The sequence below is a fragment of the Rousettus aegyptiacus genome, unplaced genomic scaffold (genome assembly GCF_014176215.1).
Source record: "Rousettus aegyptiacus isolate mRouAeg1 unplaced genomic scaffold, mRouAeg1.p scaffold_m13_p_16, whole genome shotgun sequence".
NCBI classification, from domain to species: Eukaryota; Metazoa; Chordata; class Mammalia; order Chiroptera; family Pteropodidae; genus Rousettus; species Rousettus aegyptiacus.
The window spans coordinates 17,305,003-17,329,121 of record NW_023416291.1 but is presented as its reverse complement, the minus strand read 5'-3'; the positions used below and the strand labels follow the sequence as shown (position 1 = coordinate 17,329,121).

Genomic DNA, 24,119 nt, shown 5'->3' with positions numbered 1-24,119 from the left:
AGTTAAATTAATGAAAAAGAGGCCTAGAATGTGTTTTTATTCAGCTCTATAAATATTTAGTGAGTGTCTACCATGTGCTCAGTTCCAAAGATACAGATATAATCTCTGCCTTCCAGGAACTCATATTCTGTGAGGAAGACAGAAAAATAAACGGTAATGCAAGGTGAAAGTTTCCGTTTCAAAAGGCATGTGTAAAAGTAAAAACCAGTTGGAAGAACAATAAAACCTGTAAATAAAGCCTGCAGGTCAACATGCTACATCAGATTTAGTGTATATTCAGCATACCTGATATGAATGTTGCCAAGTAATTCTTGGTATGAAATGATTTCATATTTTTATTATTTCCATGATATAACTTTGGAATATACCATTCTGTTTCAGAATTTCTCAAAAGGATGTGTAGCAGCTAATAACATGGCTTTAGGAGTCAGATCTGTGTTCAAATTGCAAGTCTGACATTTGCTAGCTGTGTGACATTAGGCAATTTATTTAGCTTTCTTAGCCTTATTTGAAAACACCTTTTAAAAATGTGGTACCTATTTCATAGAATTGTTATGATTCATGTAAAACATTTAGCATAAAGCATTAAAGTATTCTCTGAATGTGAGGTGCTGGTGGAATAGTTGTTATGTTGTTGTTTAGCTGGTCAGTGAATTTCTTCCAAGGTGATCTTCAAATGCATTGTCCTTGCATAATGTCTTTCTAGAGCCTTTGTCGCGTTTATGATTGACATTATTTGCATCTATCTTCCTGACACTGTTCAAGAGAAAAATGATAACTGATACCCACTTCACTTTTTCTTCTTTCCATCTAATCTTCCTATCCCACATTTGATTGTGGTTAACACACTGGACATCTCATTTGCAATGGCTTGTAATCACAGAAATTCTTCACATTTTCTAAAACTCTGCAAATAAGCACTGTATCAACTGGTAAAGTTTCTATGGTCAGTTTTATTCTTATACAAAGCTTTAAGATCATGGTTCCTGTGTATATATACTGAATTGTGCTAAATCATAAGAATTACTTAAATGCTATTCAATAGACATTTATTAGAGACCTGTGGGTAATTACGTCTGTGATCACAAAATTGGAAGAATATGACACCTGCCTTTTGGGGCTGTCATTATAAAGATCAAACAGACATGACAGTAACTAATTAGAGAAGTAGATTAAGTGATGCATTTATTTATTCAACAAATATTTTGTGAGTGCCCACTATTCATTAGTCTTTGGGACTATAGCAATGAGAAAGATTGCCTAGTACCTGCCCTTTTTGAACTTATTTACTGAGGGAGATAAACAATAAATAAGAAACAAAACAAATAAATTATACCTGTGATAATATGTAATGTTATATAATAAAGAATATCATACTTGTGCTATATGCCATGAAGGAGAAGCACAAGCTACCATTAGAGCATTTAACATTTATTTGTAATTTAAAAAATATTTTTATTGGGGCATAATTGACAAAATTATGCTAGTTTTGGATATACAGCATAATGATTTAATATTTACATATATTGTGACTAGATCACAACATCTGTCACCGTACATAGTTACTTTGTTTTTTTTTACTCTGAGACTGAAAGGAAATGCCTTGTTTTGCTTTCTGGGAAGATGGGGGACGGCTTAACTAAGGAAACTACTTTTGGTCAGAATCTTTAAGAATTAGTAAAACTGAAAGCAACAAACAAGACAAACAAAAACTCTTGGACGCAGACAACAGCTTAGTGCTTATGAGCGGGAAGCGGGGCGGAGGGGCAGGTAGGTCAGGGTTAGGGAAGTGGGATGCATGGTGACGGAAGGAGGTTTGACTTTGGGTAGTGAACACACAGTGCAATGTACAGATGATGCGTTACAGAATGACACACTTGAAATCTATATAATTTCATTAATCAATGTCACCCCAATAGATTTAATTTAAAAAAAAAAACATAAATAAATTTAAAAAAAAAAAAAAAAAAGAGAGAGAATAGGATTTTGCCAGGGAGGGAACAAGATGATGGAAAGGGCATTTCAGATATGCGAAGCGGTGTGAATAAAGATGTGTTAGCACAGTACAAAAGCTAAACTTAATTCAGAAGGTAGAGTGCAGTATGTGTGTAGGAACGGTGAGCAATGCTTAGGAAAGATGAGAATATACGCAGGTCATATGAAAATCATTAATACCTTGTAAGTACTTTTTTCTTTGGGGTAGTGGTACCCAAAAGGTGGTTGTCAGACTAGGCGCATCAGTATTACCTGAGAACTTGTTAAAAGGGCAGGTCTTGGGCTCAGCTCCAGTTCTACAGAAACAAACTCTGTTCAGTGGTAGGGGACAGCAGTCTGTTTTTAACAAGTCTTCAGCTGGTTTCAGTGCATGTTCAAGTTGGAAATCCACTGCTTTATGGAAAGGAGAACCACTGAAAAGTTTAAACTTGAGTCGTGACTCAGTCAGGTTTTAGACAGCAATTAGTATAGAGAAGGGATCGAAGGGGGTAAATTTTAGAGAAAAAGAGAATAGTTTGGATAGTGTTAGAATAATTGAACCAAGAGATAGTGATGTACAGGACCAAAGATAATCACAGTGGAAGGAAAAGGAAAAATGAATTAGAAAGATATTTTAGAGACATATATATATATAGAGAGAGAGAAATATATATATATTTTTATATATATATATAAAATATATATATTGCCAATATATATATTGCCAATATATATATATTTTATATATATAAAATATATATATATATATAGGCAATATATATATTGCCTAATAAGGTTTTGGAGCAAGAGGAAAAGAAGTCAGAATGACTGCTAGAATTTCTAAATTGTCTGACTGGCTGAAGGACTACATCTATAATTTAAAAAGAAAAAATAAAAAAAGAAATTTAAGAGGAAAAATTATTTTTTTCTTTCTTTCTTTTTTTTTTTTTTTTTTTTTGATATATTAGGTTTGAGTTACCTGAAGCATACACTGAAAGAAGTAGCACATTAGGTAGTTGACATTTTGAATTTGAAACTCTGGAGATGGTAATAATTGCCGAGTGAGATAGTTGCAATTTAGCTCATCTAGCCTGAGTTATGTCAGAAACATAAACAACCATAATGCGAAGGTGAAGTGAAGGAAGATAAGCGAGCATCCAGACAGCTGGACATTTTGATTTTAGAAGAAAAAAAAAAAGCATTTTCAGTGGTGTACCTGTATCAGAAAGATGACAGATTAAGTGAAAGGAGAGTTAAGGAATAAATAACAAATATAACAAATGTACTTTATCTTTCAAAAAGTTTAGTTTGTTAGTTTGTTGATCTCCTATTACCCAGGTACACATGGCTACATGAAAATAATTAAAGAAGACTAACCCTATTAACTAGTCATTATTCCATTGATAATTCAGAAAGAATCAGACCTATAATTTCTTGTGATAGAGAGAATCATAGACTTTTATTACAAATGTTAAGGAATTTCTAGGAGTAGGCAAACAGTGGCTAGTTCCATCAGTAAAGCAAAATGTTTTATAAGGTTTATAGACAACCATATTGTCTATAGATTTTATATAGCTGACTTTCAGCAAACCTCGTGTTCTCAATACTAAATTGTAGTCTATGGCTATATGATAGGTTTTAAAGTACATGACTGATACAGCTGAGTAGACAATGTGTAAGAATTCTAACCAAGGACTTTTAAGGATGCAGAGTTTACAGATAACATTATAGTTGATAGAGTTAGTCCTTTGCCTTTATTGTTAGCAAGGGTAGTTAGGATAGTTATGGTGCCATCTCTCAAATGCTGCCACATCTCCTCAGAGATTTGTAACTGAAGAATCTTTGTGACTAAACCATATACGTTACAGAACACTGTGTCTGTTTCACACTTGAAGATATATTTCTGCTGTTGTGTTCTAAGGTATGCCATTCTTCATGGCTCAGGGAATTATAGTGACCTTTTCAAAACTGCATCAAAGGTCATTTTGTAGTCTGAAGGTGCTTTGTAAGCTTTATCTTTATTTTCTGTGGAAGACGCTTAATTTTTAAAAGACTTAATCCCTTCATTCTGTCATATCAAAATGCTGTAAAAATCCAAATGCAGATTCAGTATTGGGAACTGAAAAAAAGCTTTACTCTCCAGTGTTGTAACCTCTAATCACGTGTGGCTATTGTTTACTTGTAATGTAGCTAGTCTGGATTGAAATGAAGTGTACATTGTAAGTGTAAGATCCATTTCTAAGGTTTAATATAAAATAATTGTTATATTGAATACATGTTTAAATGATATTTTTATATTCTGATTAAGTATACTATGTTAAAATTAATTGTATCTGTTTATGTTTTAAAATGTGGCCACTAGAAAATTTTTAATTACATATGTGGCTAGCATTATCTCTCTGTGGGACAGCACCGATGGTCATTTTGTTACCCAGAGTATTTTAGGTTCGGACATCTCAGTATTGAACATGAACATATTTTAATAATATTTAAGTAGTATACACATTGCAGTTATAATTAAGCAGCTTTAGATCCCCCAAAAGGCTTAGGATTGATTTCAGATCTATAAAAGAAAGTCCGAAATATTAATACTAATTTCAAAACTGAATTAATCATATACCATGTAAACTGTTCTTTCTCCAGGATGATTAAGGTCTGACTCTGAAACTTGGATGTCATCCCGAACTCCTTTTCCCTTGTCTCTCATACTGGTAATTAGCTGGCGTAATAACTTTTATCTTAAATCTTTCTGAAATCTGCCCCTCTTCTTCACATCTAATGCTCCCGTGTTGAGGCTCTCAGTGCCGCTCGTGTAGACTATTATAGTCATCTTGAAGATCCCTACCCGCACTCCAAATAGACATCTCATCTCATTCCCAGAATCTAGCATAGAACAGAACCTATAGTAAGCACTCACTGAGTGTTTGTACATTGAATGGATGACAGAGCAGCATGCTGATATTAATCAAAAGTTATGGAATAAAAAAAGTCTTTTAGTCCTACATAATGTATGTATGTATAATTGCATACACAGAGTAAGTGCAGATGCAATTCTCTGGCTCTACTTGTGAATGGTTTAAAAAATATTCAGCAACTTTTGCGTTCATATTCTTTAGTTTAAGTTTTTCTTTATTGGGTATTCTTGGATGTGATGATATAATAAATATTATATTTTGCCAAAGATTTTGATTTGCCAATATAAGTTTATGGCAGTCAGTCCAGGGAGTCATTGGTGCCATAAAGACAGCCCCTTGTTTTTGTCTGGGGTTCCCGTGGGATTAAACTACATCTGGCAGTAAGTGGGGATTCTGATCTGGCCATCTTCAAAGGCTAGAGACTGCTAGTATTTATCAGATCTATTTGGATAAGCAAGTGGGAAAGGATTAAATTTTTTTGTTTTGTTTTTCTTCCTTTTGTAACTGACTATAAAATGAAACCTCCAGAAGTTCATACAACTTCTGGAGGTTATTGATGAAGAAACCTATTCTTTTTTCTATACGTAGGTGGAAAATGAGAACTTTAGATTAATATTTTAATTACTTAAGCATATGTTTTTATGACTCATTTATCTTAGAGAGCATAACAGAAATTAGCAACACTCAGGACTAATTTTCGAGGGATTTTAACATCACAAATTACTTTCTGAGGCGAGTCTTGGACCTATCTTAGGATCAGCTGGTATTCCTTCTGAGTGAAGGTGGGCCCGCCTTCCATGGAGGCTTCTTTGTGTCTTTCTCCTTATGCCCTTCACCTTTTTAAGAGATCTTTAGTCCTGTGACTCAGTTTAGCTGTTGTTGAAGCACATGGCTCTACATTTAACTGACAAAATAAAATGGCTATATTCCAACTACTTGTCATGGAGTATAATCTCGATTTTACCATCCAGAGCCTCACCTAAGAGAAATAATGTTTATGCAGGATTGCCTGAAGAGTATGTAGTTTCTCCATTTGTCTGTACTTTAAATCTATCCCAGGATTAAGTCAGTCCCTCCGAGAGTCACATACCTGGATTCCATCATATTGCCAAGGGAGGAATTTCTTATCTCAGAAATAGAAATAATGTGTTTTTCTAGGCCATCTGGTTTATTTTTACATTATGGTCATATTTGATTCTTGTAAGTGTTCGTGTTTCTTTATGCTGCCTGCTAGAAAGCTTAGGGCCAACTACATGGTGCACCTTTAACAAGTCTATAGAATTTCATGTTGTTATTTTTATGTACTTCTTATCCTTATTTTTGCATTACCTTACTTATGTTAAGTTTATTTTATCTTGATTATGCATCATTGTAAGTTCTGAATTGTTTTTTGAATGAAGTCATGTAAAATGGAAACATAATAAAATGGATAGGTATATCTATCCTTTTATTATAGTTTCCCGTTCATTCTTACCAAATAGAATTTTTTTAAAAGCTCCATCTCCCTATGTGTATTATTATAACTAGTTTAAAATATCTGTATATTATGAATTCCTAGATTTTAGATTAAGAGTGACCTAAGGTTGAAATGTTAATTAAATGTTTTAATGTTCTGTAGTTCTAAAGAAAATAGTTGGATAAAATGTCAGCATATAGGACTAGTTTAAACATTAGAAAAAAATCATCTCTCTGAAAAGGAGAGTAATTGTACAAGTTTGCCTAATCCTTTTGATCTTGGCACACAGCAATACAGACTTCAGTTGAGATTAAAACTATGAATTTCAAAGGAAACATGGCCTTCAGTGTGTAAAATATATAACAGCTGGTTGACGACTCCATTTAAAACTACACAATAACAATCGTAGACAGAATGATTCTCCTGCCAAAAGATGCACAAGTACTTGATGGTTTTATCAACATAGATACTAACTCACACTTTTCTTCAGTAATGATACAAATGTGGAAATGAACAGTGTGCTGCCAGCTCCAAAATCTCTCTGATACCCAACAGTTCAAGGGCAGTTTAGAAGCACAGAAGAACTCCTTTTAGTGATTTCTCTATCTCTCTTGCAGTCTGAACTTCAATGTGTTGACAAAATTTCATTTTTTTAAGTGTCAGTTATTTTTTTCTTAGCATCCCACAATTTTTTTTCTCTAAATCCTTGATTCTCCTTTTTTCTTCTTTTTGTATTCATGACCTAATTGTTCTTAATGTCACAGCTTCCCACATATTTTTAAGCCCCCAAAGTTAATTTTTTTCTTTGTTAATAGTATTAAGTTTCACATTTTTGTTATATATTTATATGAAGGTGATATCTGAATTCTGAAGCAGTGTGATATATTGTAATTAATATGAGAGAATGTAAGGCTCATATTGATTCTAGTTCATCAAAATTTTAATATTTTTACCCTTATGTTTCACCTGAACAAGTAATTCTTAATAAGTTAACTAATGCATTTTTTAAAAATGAGGATTAATGTGGATTCATCACTTCTGGAAAATCTTATTTGGAAAGCATATTTGTATTCTGAATTTGTATCTGTCTATTATGAAAAAATGTCGATTTTTCTGCGACCTTTGTTTCTTGAAACTTTGGATATAACATAGCAAATTTTCTATTCTTTCAATTTATTTCAAAGAAGGAAAAAAGTTGTAACTCAATTTTTACTAAAGTTACTTGGATTGATCACAGATTCAGAGCCAGCATTTAAGGAGTTAATGTATCTTATTAGGGGGACAGGAAATCTGGCAACTATTGCAGAAACTAGACCTAATGGTGCACACAAACAATTTGTCAGTCTTCTTAAATGTGAATAGCTTTCCGCAAAGTGGCTGCTCTTGCTTTGTTTGAACAGGCTAAACTTTTCCTTTTTGGACTTTAAATCTTAGAAGTGAAATGTGATCCACATATTCAATCAAAATCATTTAATTCAAAGCATATTTTGATTGGAACAAAGTTGACATGGAAAGAAACTCTAGAATAAAAAAGTTGAAAGGACTTTATATCATATATTTAGCAGGAAAATTTGAAACAGTTCTAATTAGGCCGAAAAAAACAGCTTTCTTCAATGTAAATTACAAAGGTCATATATCAATGTTAAGGAAACATTACCACTAGTGTTTGAAATCCAGCACATGCAAACATAACAGACCAGTTCATTTTAAATCTGTGTGTGTGTTTGTGTGTGTGTGTGTGTATAGAAGGCTGTATTACGTGTGTTTGAAATGAAAAATACTTAAAATTCCAAGTCCATAATGTTGTACATACTTGCCAATTCAAACGTTAACTCCTTTGAAACATATCGTTATCTGTACTCAAATGAATTGAGATGCTTAATTATAAGTACAATTAAAAATTTACCCAATTTTTATTCTTTCATTAAAGATATGATTAAGGGTATCTTATAATTAAATGTATACCAAGTCAAGAGGGTTAGTCAGTGATTTTTGTTGTCTTATTCGAAACATAACTGTAGCGTTTTGTATCTCAGAACTGAGTCAGGCCTCTGGACGCCGGGGGGCGGGGAGGAGTCGTGGTGCAGGTGAGCAGACACGTGTAACTGTGTGTGCACACCGATGTTCTTGTTATACAATTCATTTAAAAGTTTAAATAGTATTTGCTTTTTTTACTTGATTTTTTTTTTCTAAAAATCATTCATCCTCTAGCTATCAGTAGCTTTTATTTAGTTGCTTTTAAAAAATGGTGAGGTATGAGAGCATTTAGCAGAAGTATAAATAAATATTAGTGTTCATGTAGGAATTACAAGTACAAGAAACACAAGTAATATTACTTACTTACAAGTCAGATTTCCTGGTCTCGAGGTAAACAATTTTCTTGTAATTCTTTATTAAGTGAAATTGGTTTTGATTTTACATAATTTTCACATTACAGAAAATTTGTTTGAAAATAAGAGAAAATTGCTAGAATGTCTCTTTAGAGTATCTCTAAAGCATGTGTAGACTAAATACATGATTAATGCCTTTATTTTAGAAGTTTTATTCTCAAGGAGCTTAGAGTTTCTTAGAAAAAGCCAACTATTTCAATATGTTATATTATTTGACTCCACTAGAGGAAACAATAATAATTTTATGTAACTTTTTTTTTTATCAATAAATAGTTCATATCCTTAATGGGTTAGTTTCATGAAAACATAGATTATGTTCTTTCAGTTAGATTATTAGACACATATTCACATGTGTTATAATTATTTCTGACACTGACTTACACAAACAAGTTATTTATGAATAATTTACTATTTATAATATTAAAGCTTTAATTTGTTGATGTTCTGCATGCATACCAAACAAATGAAAGTTACTAATAGGTGCTTGTATTTGACATCTGTATACTGTACTTTTTAGCATATCTCAAGTGTTTTACTCTCTATTTAATAGATCTCATTAAAAAAAACAGATATCAGCCCCCAGACAGTTTGTCAAGACTAATATGAGTCCCCCTGGATTGGATTGACAATTTGTGTGAGGCTTTATATTATAGGCTTTTCATAGTCTTATTTGATCCTTAACAATTGGACATTAGTCACTGATTTATTTTATAATAACTCAGATGAATTGAATATTATTGTGTTGGACATTTTAGTGGATTTTTTTTTTTTTTACAAATTTTACTCAAAGCACATATTGGATGTAAATGATGTATCCAGCCTACTGGGGAGTGCTAACAATTGATTGGTTAGGTTCGGGAGCAGCCTGTGAAGAATGTTACTATCCCCTAGCTGCAAACCATATTTAACTCTAGTCTTAATGAGGACTGTCTGTCCTAAAGGCTTTGAAAAATCTCTAATGGTTAGCATTCCACTGGCATGTTTTTATTTTGGGGGGACTAAAAATGTGGATATAAATAAATATTTTATATAGATGTATTTTTAAAAATCTGAACATATAAAAATGGTTTAAAGTATTTTTATTATGTTTTATGGTTTATGTATTTAAATCACAAAAATAGAAGTTATAAAATATAATCCCAGGGTGTTCCATTTTGAATTATTTGTATTTTTTCCCTCAATAATTTCCTCGTACTTCTCTTTACTTTTTCCCTCAAGTCTTTAGCAAGTACATTTGTGTATTATTATATACTTTTCTGTAGGCAGCTGTCATTCACTGGTATCAAAAGGATGTTAAAGTCCTGAATTGACCTTATACTGAAATATACTAAAACTTTTTATAATCCTCTTCTGCCCATAGTAGTTATTCCTTTGACCCTCTTTTTAAAGCTGTGGTGTATTACAAGAAATCTTTAAAGAACATCAATAGAATTTTAGTTTAGTTTCTAAATTTTTATTTAAAATTTATTTATGAAAATATGTTTATCAACCTCTGGAAGAGGCGTGGCCTAGTAATTTTATGAATTACTGGTCAGCCCCTCAAGTGCTGCCGGCTACGACAGAGTAAAGGGAGGACCGAACCCTGGCGCTCTGGCCGTCTCCGCATGTGTGTTTGCGCCGTAACATGAGCTGTGTCTTTAAGTTCAGTGTTTTTGCTGAACATTCTGATGTGGTGTCAAGGTGTAAAGGTTTGAGCATCTAAATCTAACCAGTTTTGCCATTTTGAATGTGTATAAAGAAGTAATATCAACATTGACATTAGGAAAACTCACAATTCTTTGATGACACATAAAATAAAATTGCCCTAGTATTTAGGGCTTTAATATTGAGAAAATTCATTTGTTCTTTGTCATTTGCTGAGCCTTCTAGAATTTTATAGTCTCAAATCACAACACCATGGACACTCAAGAGACTCCTGACTGTTTTATCTTATTAAACAATTTTGAAATCATTAATTTTTAATTAGCTCAGATACAGAGGTTTTTTTTATTGTTTCAATAGTGTGTGTATATGAACTAAACATTTTTTATTTAAACTGCTGGCAAGAGTATTATTTACATAAATAAGTGTAGTTTCTTTGAGAATACACACTGTGAGTTTGCTTCATATGGTCACACTTTTTCGTAGACTCAGATATCACATGCTAATCTATTATAGTAGAGCTTTTCAGCAGTTTATTGACTCAAATTTTGAACAACTAAAAAGAATGTAAGCTTGAAGATGTGTATAGGTCCTTCCCTGATTGAAAGTTCTAATTAAGTGAATTGGAGAAAATTAACTGAAATTAGCTGTCAGAAAGTCACATTTAAATGAGTGATGAGCTAGTCTGGCAGTAAACATTTAAATGATATAAATTGCCATTTAAGTGTATGGTTTAATGTTTGTCATGCATTAATGTGACATGAGACCGCAGTGACAATCAAGCAGCTTGCTCTAATTTGAACATATTTAGGGCTTTTGTGTGGAGTGCACTGCACACAAATTAAGACAATTGCTGTTTTTATGTGTCACTTTAAACACGCCCCCACCCCCCTTTCCTACTCAAGGCCTAAGTTAGTAAAATAAACGTATCCTTTTTGTATACAACTTGCAATAACAGTTCCTGGATTTGAGGATTGATTTTTAAATCCATGTACTTAAAGTAGGAATTTATTTAAAGTTATTACAAGCCCCTCTCATTTCAAATAAAATATGAAGTAGTTTACTAAATTTATAACTACAATGAGTTTTATAAGAGAAGTTGAAAATAATAACTTTCACAATTGAAACTAGCTAAAGGGTTTTTAGGTTTATTTCATTTCTGGTATACTTGGAAACATGAGAATTATCTAGAATTTTGCTTATGGAAATTTTTGTTTTTGATTTTATAGTATGTTATATATTGTGAAGCTATGTTAAATATTATTAAGGGAAATATATTTGAATTTAGCCATAAACATCTTCCTTATTCATAAACTTATTATATATTTATTGTAATTAAACATATATTATGCAAGTGTACACCTGCGAACTCATAGGAACTTCTTTTGTGATGAGATGGTTTTTTTCTGTTGGTTACTTGCTATAGAATTTAGTCAATTTTGTTTTAAAACCAACAGATTTTTTTATTATAATATTGATAACATAGCAGCAAGTTACACCAAAAACACACAGCTATGTATACTTGTTACTCTGAAAATAAAAATTTTAATGAGTTAACATTATAACTGTAAATAAGTGTTGGTTCTTTCTGAAAATACATATTGTGAGTTTGTATTAACTGATATACTTCAAATTAAGCTTCTGGGTTTAAGTTTGAGAGATTTCTGATTTGAATGACATTTTTTGTTGATAAACTAGTTGATAATACTAAACTTTCATGTTCAATAATTTTGAACAATAATAAATAATATAAATATAAACACTTATTTAAAAACAAGTATCTTTTTTTAAAACAATTACTTATAACTTTATTAAATTCAGCAAATATTTAATGGTACCTGTTGTCTTTTGGGTACAGCGCCAGTAACTGAGAATGTAATGATGAATTAGAAGTGAATCTTGTACCCCACATTTCCACTGAATGCTTAATTATGTTTATTCATTATTTTTGGACATTATTATGTAAATAGCATCAAATATTTATGTTCATTTGCGATTAATACCTAGAATAGTATTTCAGTATTAAGTATCCCTCCCAATATCTAATTTGTTGGCATAAAAACTCAGTTGAAATAAATCATTTGGCTACTGTTGTAATAAACAACAAAAACTTTGTATTTAGAAAATTTATAAATATTGTTTTTACATTTAATGTCCCAAAATAGCTTTTACACTATATGACCTCTTCTCTTTCAAGCATAAATTGAATAGCTTATGAGCGTGACCAAGACAGAATCAGTCCTAGCCCTCATCATGCTTATGTAAGTCCGGTAGAAAATACCAAAACTTTAGCAGTCTGTTACAGTTCAGTGTGGGAAGTGCTGGGAAGTCTCTAATTACATACAAAGGAGGACAGATTCTGGTGGAAAAATAGGATATTAGAATAAGTCTGTTTAAGTAAATCTAGCACCAAACTTTGCTGCTTGTTCTAAATTTCTCAACATATTTTATGAGTAGAATTCAGCATTATAATACATTTGTGGCCTTTTTTTCAGGCCCTGGAGAGTGAATTTGTTTCCTGCCAGCTTCACCAGTGGATTGATCTCATTTTTGGCTATAAACAGCAAGGACCAGAGGCCGTTCGATCTCTCAATGTATTCTATTACCTTACCTATGAAGGAGCCGTCAACCTGAATTCAATAGCTGATCCTGTATTGAGAGAGGTAAGTTATCTGTCTGGTCTAACAGGTGTGTTTAGCCTAAAGGTACCAAATATCATCTTCCCCATGCTTTTATTTTACTAATCATCAAACTGAATCCAGATGGGTGAAGTTACTTTTGTGGAATAACCTTTCAGTTAGGGACTTAGATGGGACTTAAACCCAGGACTTCCCTCCAACAAAATGACTCAATATAAATTGAGAGCATTTTCAGTTTCAGAACCCAAGGTATCAGTAATCGTATCTATAATTTTGAAGACTAATTTAAAGTATTAGGAAAATAATAATTAATTCATTAAAGAATGAATTAGAATTAATAAGATTGTAAGCATAAATCTATGGTTACATGTGTAACCATATAGAAATCAACAGCAGGAATGAAGTCTGAAGCTTCCATGCATTATTACACTTGATGTTAGATGTTGTTGAGACTTGCTTCGTTTTTCTTAGTTTCTTAAGTAAAACACTCAAAACACATTTTTGACAAATATAGGGATCACTAAAGTCTTTATATAACCTTTTTTTTTTTAGTATTTTAATCTAATTATATATCCTCCTAACTCTAACCTACATCATGTGAAAAGATTATAGAATTGAACAGATATTACCTTATATATCTAAACAATTTTAGAGCAGGGACTACGTTTAAGAAACCAAGATTTTGATTCATAGGGAAATTTTTATGTCACTTTAAAGAGAGTATTTGTAATAAGGTTTGTCATTTTTCACAGTACTTGATGCATTCCTTTATAATTCTACTTATGGCCTGGTCAGGTTGACAGTGTACAGTAAGTGCATATTTAAGTATACTTGCCAGTATATATTATCACCTAGTTTATGTGCTATGTAAAGGTTAATACACAGACAAAAACACCATATACTAGATATATGTTTGTCTTAAACTGCGCAGGTTTTGAGTTGCTGTTTTCTAAGAAAGTTCATTTTAGAACTAGATCAAATGAATTCTTAAAGACTAACAATTTTTCAGTTCTTTAGAAATGTTCTGTTCAGTGGGCATTTTATTAGCGTGTGACAACACACCTGGGGTCACGTGTGTGAAATCGAGTTAAAGCAAACATGCAAATGGTGGTACCAGACAGTGGGTAATTTCATTGTTGGAATGGACTAGCATCGGTCCATTCACTTTCCTTGTTATTGTTTTAACAATGTTAGAACAATGCTACTGTTCTATAAATGTCCATCATTCTTCATAATATATATCTCCTGCTTCTATTTAATTTCCCTTATAGTAATTATCCATATCTCTCCGTATCTGTAATATGACTGAAATCATATATGATAGATTTTATCATCTTCTGTTTTACTTAATGTACCAGTGAGCATATATTATTTTATGTTGCTACATAATCTGTGTAGTTTTAATTTTGAGATTCCATAATATTCTTTAGAGTTGCTCTGAAAACATACTTAGCTCTGTCTCTCCCAATGTAGGATCCTGTTTTTTTAAAGACTTTGCTGTTGGTATGTCCATGATAATATAACTATCCTTTTCATGTCACGAAAGTTTTTGTAACATTCTGTGATAAAGGATGGCTGTACGCCTATATCTGTGTGATGCTGCTAGTTAAAAAGGTAAAATAGTCAATCAGCTGGTTGTTTCCCCTGCAGAACACCCAACATAATTGGCTCTTTTTTTTTTCCTTTTTTTTTTTTTTTTTTTTTTGAATTCTGGATTGACCACCTTGCTTCCTCACACACACCAATGACTTACTGAAGGAGTTTACCACATATTATTTATAGTAGAATCTAAAAGAGCACTATCTCATATAATTTCCTCCAGGGAGGGTAATGTTCATTATATCTACAATGTCCAGTATGGTAGCCACTAGTCATAAGTGGCAGTTGTGCATTTCAAATGTGGCTAGTGTGACTGAGGAACTGAATGTTTAATTTCATTTAATTTTAGTTAATTCAAATTTCAATAGCCACAGATAGCTACCATATTGGATAATGGAGATCTATAAGACTGTCATATATCTTTCATGACCATATTTTCTGAATCCAAATTCAGGGCTTGGGCTCAGACAATGGAACAATAAATATTTGTTAAATTAACTTGGCAGAATATTTGAAATGTTGCATATTTCATTTAGACATGAGATATGTAGTTGAAATAGATATGTAAACTAATTTTTATTTTACTTTAACATGTTATGACTTCAAATAATATTTTCATGGTAAATAAATATAACAAAATTTACCATTTTAACCATTTTTCTTGTATGGTTCAATGGCATTAAGTACATTCACACTGTTATGCAGCCATCACTACCATCTATCTCCAGAGGAATTTCATCTTCCCAAACTGAAATTCTGTATGCTTTAAACAGTAACACCTTATTCTCCTGCCCTCAGCCCTTGACATCCATCATTCTACTTTCTGCATCTAGAAATCTGAGTACTCTAGGTGCCTCTTGGAAGTGGAATCCTGCAGTACTTACATTTTCACGACTGGCATATTTCACTTAGTATAATGTCCTCATGTTCATCCATGTAGCATGTGTCAGAATTACCTTACCTTTGAAGGCTGAATAATATTCCATGGTATATGTATACCTTTTGTGTATCCACTCGTCTGTCTGGACATTTTGGGTTGTTTCCTCCTTTTGGTTATTGTAAGTAATGCTGTAAACATTGGTGTAAAGTATCTTAAGTAACTGCTTTTAATTCTTTTGGATATATACCAAGAAGTGAAATTGCTAGATTATATGGTAATTCTATATTTAAGTTTTTGAAGAACCGCCATAACAAATAAGTTTTTAATATTTATTTTTTATGATCAGTATTTGCTAAAGACTATTTAAAACTTGACTGAAAGTTTCTTTGATGTCCTTTTCTTTCTGACAACCCCAAGTAGTTAATTATTAGCAAATTAAAACTTTAGAGAGTTTTCCACTCATCACATCTTAATCAATTTTTATATTGTATATTATATAAACATATATATTAGACTCAACATTCATTCTAAAAACATGGACTATTATGTTCTAAGTGTGGTATGTACTTGATGTTCTTGAAAGAATATATCACTTCATTACTTAGTACTATTCATAGAAATATACATGATTAGTAAATATACATGAATATTATTAAAACAAATGTGATAATCTTTTATTAAGGCCATTTCATATCGTAGTGCTAAATCTTATGGCGTAATGCATGCAGTAGGATGCAGTAGAATGAACAAACCAAACAAAATGTGGATTTGATTCCTGGCCCTGATGACTACTAGTTGTATGACACAGATCTTCCTGAGATTCTGTTACCTCATATATAGAATAGGTATGATAATGCCTTCCGCAAGAGGATTGCATGATCTATAATGCATGTAAAGTGCCTAGATGGTGCCTATCCATCCTAAATACTCAGCAAGTATTATTTCCTTCCTTTATGTTGTTCACTGGTAAACCCATAGGTTAGGAAACACAACTATAAAAAGAATATGATTTGCCTATTGCATCATAGAAAACATCATAAAATGTTGACACTAGAGCAGTTATTAGAGTCTGTTTCCTAACGGACACATGTAGAATTCATTGTAAAGTGAGGCAAGGAGAAAACGGACGAGAAGAATAGGTCATTAATTTATTCATTTTTTTCAACAACCTTTTACTAAACCCAAATTATGTAATAAGGTTGAGGAGTCGAAAGGCAAGTTCTTGCCTTCATCAGCTGGAGTTTATTGTCTAGTGGGGAAACATGGGTAAATAAACAAATATAATATACTGTAATAAATTCAGTAAAGGGATAAATATACTATATGTATGCACAGTCATAGAAAATAGGCACTAGACCCAGATAGGCTAAATCCAAGCATGTTTTCTGGGAAACGGAAGACTAGTGAAATAGATTGAAAAATGAATAAAACATTGGGGAGAGTCGTGAGCAAATGATACCTACATAGAAGAAACTGCATAAGCTTCCTACACATAGGGGGAAAAGGTCACAGTTAGAGACTATGATGTTTGTGAAATGATCCAAAGGTGATAAGATGAGAGAGACAGACAGGAGCCAGACTAAAAAGGGCCTTCAATGCCATACAACGTAATTTTAACTGCATTATAAGGCAGTAGATTAAAGGTTAGAGGTTGGATACATTACCACATGTATGTTTTAGAACACATCTGGAAGAAGATTGAACAGATAAGAACTGAAAAGTACCAGTTAGACTTTCTAAGTCATTAGTGATTTTAGAGAAAGCAGCTTAGAAGGTGCCTGTGCCATGAATGGGGAATGAGCAAGTTATCATTGTGAGGAAAGCACATTATTTTCAACAGTTTTATTGAGATATAGCACAAATATGATATAATTCACCTGTTTAAAGTGCCAGTACAGTAGTTTTTCTGCATGTTCACAGTTTTACAAGCATCACTACAACCTAATTTCAAAATATTTTTGTCACCATAAAAAGAACCCCCATACCAATTAGCAGCCACTCTAAGGGAGAATGGATATTCGACCGTGTTTCTGTGGTTATCGGAAAGATTTAAAAAGAGGGAAGACGTCAGACATACAAGAAAGAAAGCTTGTAATAGACTACCAAGTTCTATAAGGAAGAGGAACAAAATCCAGAACACAAGAGCACTGGACAGCAGGGAACTCTACTCCCTGGTCTGAGATTGAAGAATAGAAGGTTAGCTCTGGGACTAGTATGAGTAAATGTGCATGAATGACGTGGAGAGGCAACAAGATTACGAGGGTTTGTGCCAATAAGAGAAATACCTGGCACGATGACGGATGCTTAATAGATGCCCGTGATAAATAAATAATTATTTTCTTTCCATGTTGTTTTCCTGTGTTCTCAACAGCAGGAGAATAAGTGTAGAAAAATGCTGACTAGTGAAGGCGTGTGTGTGTGCAAAGTATGTATGGAGAGAGAAATGGGATTTTGCCATGAAAGCATGGCAGAATATATAAAAAAGATTAGAAAGTGGAAGGGGTATTGATGAAATTGTTGAAGGGACGCTGCCGAAGTGGTGGATCTAAGCTAGTTTGGCGAGGTAAGGAGGAGGCTCATAAATTGGGAGAGTTTATTCTTTTGTTTATTATACATTCTTTTAGTCAAGAGATATTCATTTTTGTACAAAGCACTAAAAATACATAGATAAGCAAGAAAGAGAAAGTCTCTTTTCTCACGCAGCTTACATTCTAACAGGACGCACAGAAAATAAACAATAAAAATTAATTTCATTTCCCCGATATGTGATATGAAGAAAATAAGGCTGGGCAAGTGCTGTTTCAGAGGTTGCTCACAGGCTGCCTCTTTCTTCAGACACATTGTATCCTTCTAAACTTTGAGCCTGGAGTAAAGCAGGACAAGAAGACCCAATGAGGCGGTCGCCACTGCCCTTACCCTGGCCAAGGACACGTCTCCAGGCCGGGGCAGCCTTCAAGTCAAGTCTTAATCACAGACCTGCCAGGTGCACAGCTCCCACTATTGCCATCTCCTAATTTACTCTGCACCCCATTTCTAGGCTACACCACCTTTACTTCAGAATCTTGTTCTAAGAGGCTTTATTTAACATCTCCAATATTAATAAATTTGTGCATATACTTAGATTAAAACATTATCTCTGCAGAATCACAATAAATGGTACCAGGATAGGTTTCTGCCTTTCTAGTATTAAAAGCAGACTGGACTAGATTTATTTCTCTTCCATATCTATAGTTCTACTTATTTCTGTTCACTTCTATATGTTCAGTTTAATCTGGGACACTTAGATGTTCCCAGTCATAGACAGTTCACAGATGCAAACTGTCTATGTTCAAGTCACGTCTTCACCTGCTACTTGAGAAAGCTGTATTCCTCTTGAGAAAGTTTTATTCTGGAGTGAATGGTTAATGCATATGGCATAGTAAGTGATCATAAAAATAATCTCTCTCTCTAAAAAAAAGCATTAAACGATAGAAATAATAACCATGAGGGGATGAAGAGTAATCAGAGAGACAGCCTGTAGCACATTAAACTTTTATGTTGTTTTTAATTTTTAGAAAACAGCTGGGTTATCAATATACAACAGCATCTGCATTTGCATATATTACATACCAGAAAGAATTATTTTTCAGGCAGATATGCTAATCTTTTAAAATATCTGTAACCTCCAACTAAAGGAAATATTCTCCATATCTGTTTATTCTAATAGGCCTCTTTACTCTCCTTCATTTCTCTATCTCTTTGGTTCTTTTTTTTTCTTTTCCTCCACCTTTACCAGTTTATAAATCTGCTCTGTTTTTCTAGAATTACATATTCTTTTTTATTTGCAATTTTTTTAATTGACGTATAATTGACGTAGAACATTATATGAGTTTCAAATGTACAGTGTAAGAATTTAATATTTGTATATATTAGAAAATGATCACAATAAGTCTGGTTAACATCTGTCACCATACAAAAGTTACAGGATTTTTTTTCTTGTGATCAGTACATATATTCTTTTATAGAGAAGGTACAAAAAATAAAAAAAGTTGTTTTCTGATTGTCAATTCTGCTAAATTTGGTTTTACTCATTCAGTTCTCTTCATCTTTGTCAAATGTATGAAGACCTTATCAAGCCTTTCTAACACCATTTCAGAAAAACTAAAAACCAAGGAAAGAAGAAATTAAAAAAGAGAAAAAATAGGATAATTCAATACAAGATCAGATATGAATAAGAATAAATATTTTCATTAAGGAAAAACCTGATTTCCAAATTCACAAAATAAATATGAGTCTAATTACTTTTATAAAATAATTTTTCCTTTTTTGAAATTTATAACATTTTTCTTAAAAAATTCTTTAATATATTTAGTATATCATTGTATTTACAGGCATGGTTTCTAGAACAATTCTGTATTCTTATCAAGAATTCAGCTGTCAATTCTCATATTAATGCTGTTTGCTATTTCCAGAGGTTGAGAGCTCAGTTACCTAGCTCTTAGTATAAAACAGTTCACTGACAGACTTTTGGTAGGTCACTAATAAGTTTTTAAAAATTGTACATAAGGTGAAATGCTCTGAGTTAGATGTGTGCAGTATATAAAGGAGCACAGAGGAGGAGGAGCCAACCCAAATTAAGGGGGGAATAACTGCCTCTACATAATGCTTAAGCAATGAGGAGTTAAGTAGGTAAAGCAATAGAAAGAGTAGAGGAATTCGAGGCAGAGAGCACAGTATGTGGGGAGGAGCACAGTCTGTCTCTGCGACTGGGAAACACCATGTGGTTGGTGGAGGAGGCATAAAAAGTTGGTGATGGAGGACACATAGGTTGATGGTATCTTAAAAACATGTTTGGAAATCTTTTATGTTCATCATTAGCCTAAGCCACCATCACTGTCTCTCCTCTGGGCTAGTGTTAGTAAGTAGACCTTGTCACTTTTTCTACCCTTACCTACCCACAATCCACATTCCACAGAGCTTCCAAAGTGGTATTTTAAAGCGTAAATCAGATCATGTCACTCCTCTACTTAATCCTTCCTACTTCACATTAAACACAGAATAAGATCCTACTCGATCCGTATGATCTGGCCCTGCCTACCTCTCTGATCTCATGCCATGCTATCCTCTTTCTTAGTCGCGTGCGATGTCCCACTGACCTTTCTGTTCCTATTCATGCGAAGGTGATCACGGACGTAGTGCCTTTTCATCATAGCCATTCTCTGTGACTGTCACAGATTTTCACATGCTGGCTCCTTGTCATTTATGCCTCAGCTTAAAGGTCATCTCTTCAGTGAGGACTTGTCTTCATACCTCCAATCTAGTTATCTTTTTGTTATTAATTTTAACTTAATTTAGAGCTAACGCCTATGGAATAGATGATATAGATTCTTTGAAATCTGTTGAGACTTGACTCACCGTGGGCTTAGTCAGTTTATATAAATAGTCTATGTGTACTTGAAAAACAATGGTTCTACAGTTTTTAGGAGAGGCCATTTTACAGTAAAATAGTGAATAAAGAGAAGTAAGGGGTAAATTAGTGATTTTTTTCATTATTAATATTAATTGTTGTTCTGTGCTATATTTGACCTTAAACCACACAAATTCCATACTGCTATTTTTTTTCAATTCTTATGCTTTTTTCGTCTTTTTCCTATTCCTACCCTCAAGGTATCAGTTCTCGCTTCTCATTACTGTGTCACGTATGTCTCCCTTCTGGGCACCCCTCCTCCTCTGCAATTTATTATTTCTTAGATGCGATAGCTTGAGAAACCAAATAACCAGATATAGTAGAACTAAATTAAAGGTAAAGTAAATAGGTTTTGATTACTCTATCAGATACAAAACCTAAACTACAGTAATCAAAACAACGTGTTCTAATGAAGGAACTAAAGTTCAATGGCGCAAAATAGACCTTCCAGAAATAGGCATCTTCCATACGCGGGTATACGATAAAGATAGTAGTTTAAATCACTGTGAAAAGGCCTTTTTATTCAATAGGCGATGTTAGGACAGGTAACTAATTGCTTGGAATATAAATTAATTAAATCTATACTTCACATCTTAAAGTGAAAGAAATTACAAACAAATTATATATGTATTTATTTGGAATAAAGAAAATGTTATACATATAAAATGTGAAACTACAGAACTTAGAAGATAATATAGCTGAGTAGTTTTATAATCTTGAAATGGAGAAAGGTCTATTTTATAAGTCTACCACAACCAAAAGGCATTAAGAAAATCAATATATTTGGCTACATAAAAATCTAAAGTTTTGTACATCAGGAAAAAAATAAATAAAGTTCATTAGCAGATAATTCACAAAAAATGAAATACAAACCACCAATGGAAAGTACTTCATCCTTACTAGTAGTCAATAAAATTAAATTTGAAATGCAACAGCATTTTTGCCTATGGAATTATCTAAGATTAAAAATGGCAATTCCTGATGTTCATTTGAAAATAGATATCGTCATATATTTGGTGAGGGTAGAAATAGGTTGAACCTTTATAGCAATCTGTATCAGTGTTGAAATATTCATGCACTTATTTACTTACCTTAACGAGAAGGAATAACTGAGCAAGTATGCAAAAATATATATTCAATCATATAGTTATTTTAAAAAAACATACATAAATGTCTAACAGTAGAGAACTGGTTAAATAAAATATTAGTAAATCCGTGCAGTGGAATGCTGTACAGCATCAGAAATATTGCCATAGAATTATATTACCATAGAATTATATTTTGCCATAGTACAGTGAAAAACAAATTATGTTGTAAAATGTAGAATACAAATTTTATACATGTATACATGCATAAGGAAGACTCTGGAATTATAGACCCCAAAGTGTATGGTCATCTGGCCAAAGGTGTTTTTGGTTAGTGAGGTCATGGAATTCTTCCATTTGCTTCTTTCTGTATTCTAAAAATTGTTTTGTTTTAAAATTAAGGGGGGAAAGCCAATGCATAACTTTTTTTCTCTTTTAAGAGGAAAAATCTCTGCTTGAAAATCTGAATACAAGATACATAGTAACATGAGAATAAGGATACCATCTTTGCCTTTGGCTATTTGGAGGCCTTTTTTGATTACTTTCTTGTTTTTGGCCATGTTCATTGTTGCCAGAATAGTGACTTTGTATCATGATCTTCATGTAACTTTGATAAAGATAAAATAATTTACAATTTCTTAACTTCTATCTCACTCAAATCAGAGTACCTCCAGTCTCTCAATTTGTTATTTAACTCACTGAGCTGTGATTTTTTTCATGCTTTTTAACAATTTGAGTTTATTTCTTCACTTTTCCCATCATATTTGAGGAGGACCAAAAAGATCACTTCTACTGTTAGGAAACATATCTTAGTTATATTACCATTAATTATAGTTCTTGTCATATATTCAAAAAGCAAGAAGGCTTTTGGCCTAAGATTCTTGAATTCTAGATCTTCGGGTTTACTACTGTGTGGGTGTGGTTATATAAAGGACTTGAAGAGCTCATTTATCAAAATAATGCATATTAACTATTAAAAAATTTAAGTAATGTAACAGGATAAAGTCAAAGAGTGGAAAGCCCCAATCTCCAAATTTGGACTATAGCTATAGCCGTTGCCGTATGACATAGTTTGATACATACAGAAAAAGCCTCTGACACAGAATTTATCACCTTTTACTAACGCTTGAAATTCCACCATTAGAGATAACTTATTTGGTTACAAATCTTGTTCTTTTTTAAACAATCTTTTTCAGTCCTTCAGCTGTCTGTGCCCAGGATTTGGTAATTGGTTTTGACAACAAGGAAAGCACAGACACAGCACAGGGTCTGAGCAGCTGTTGTGTAGAGAGTTCAAGAGCAGATTGTGGGGTGAACCCAGGTTGGAAGAAGGGGTGGTGGTTCATGGGCGAAAGATACACGGCAGGTTGACATCGCTCATGAACAGCATTATTAACACGAACAGTATCGTCTGCTCTTTCATCTTGTGGCTTGCCACAGTCCTCGCTACATTTCCTCTGCAAGCATCATGTTCTTTACTTTTCAAGCAAATACAATGGTATTTTATGTTTATGTGAGTTCAGAAATTAAAGATAATAATTTCCTTTTTAAAATGGAGCTCAGCTCTATTTACATAGATGGGTAGGGAAGATGGGGAGGGAGAGCCATGATACTGCTCAATTTAAAGAGTTATATATAATGGGTCTCAACATGAAAGTAAAACTTGAAATTTTCCCCTACGCTGTGTTTAGTGTCAGTGGCTGGTTTCCCCTCTTCTAAATTTATCCTTCCAAATGCTGTTTTAGCAACATGTAACCACTCTAAGATCTGTTTTCCAAAAGAAGCAGCAGCAGTGTTTAAGTTTACGTGACCCCTGTTTCATGACAGCAGTAGCAAATCAGATATCTTATCCAAGGAAAGCATTTTTGGCTTAGAATTCAATCACTTTCATGGTGGGAGTCAACAGCTTATTTCAGCTCTAGCACTACTGCAGAACGCTGGCTGCAGTGAATCTTTCAGAAAGCATAAACACAATTGGTATTTATAGCGTTGTTAACATTTGTTAAATAGTTGGGGGGGGATGGTCTGTAAGCCTGTTTTAAGCAGGTGGGGCAGGAATCTTTGTTGTGACTGCGGTGAAATTTAAGAGTAGGA

General features: G+C 33.0%; 1 protein-coding gene across 9 annotated transcripts in view; it reads left to right on the top strand.

Annotated features, from left to right (window-relative positions):
* LRBA (LPS responsive beige-like anchor protein) overlaps window positions 1–24,119 on the top strand; it is a 541,206-nt gene that overhangs the window by 457,757 nt on the left and 59,330 nt on the right. For all 9 annotated transcript variants that reach the window (XM_036234292.1, XM_036234286.1, XM_036234291.1 and 6 more), the window contains one exon: window positions 12,872–13,039. In XM_036234292.1, the coding sequence (XP_036090185.1) occupies window positions 12,872–13,039 (168 nt within the window). The remainder of the gene's footprint in view (window positions 1–12,871; window positions 13,040–24,119) is intronic.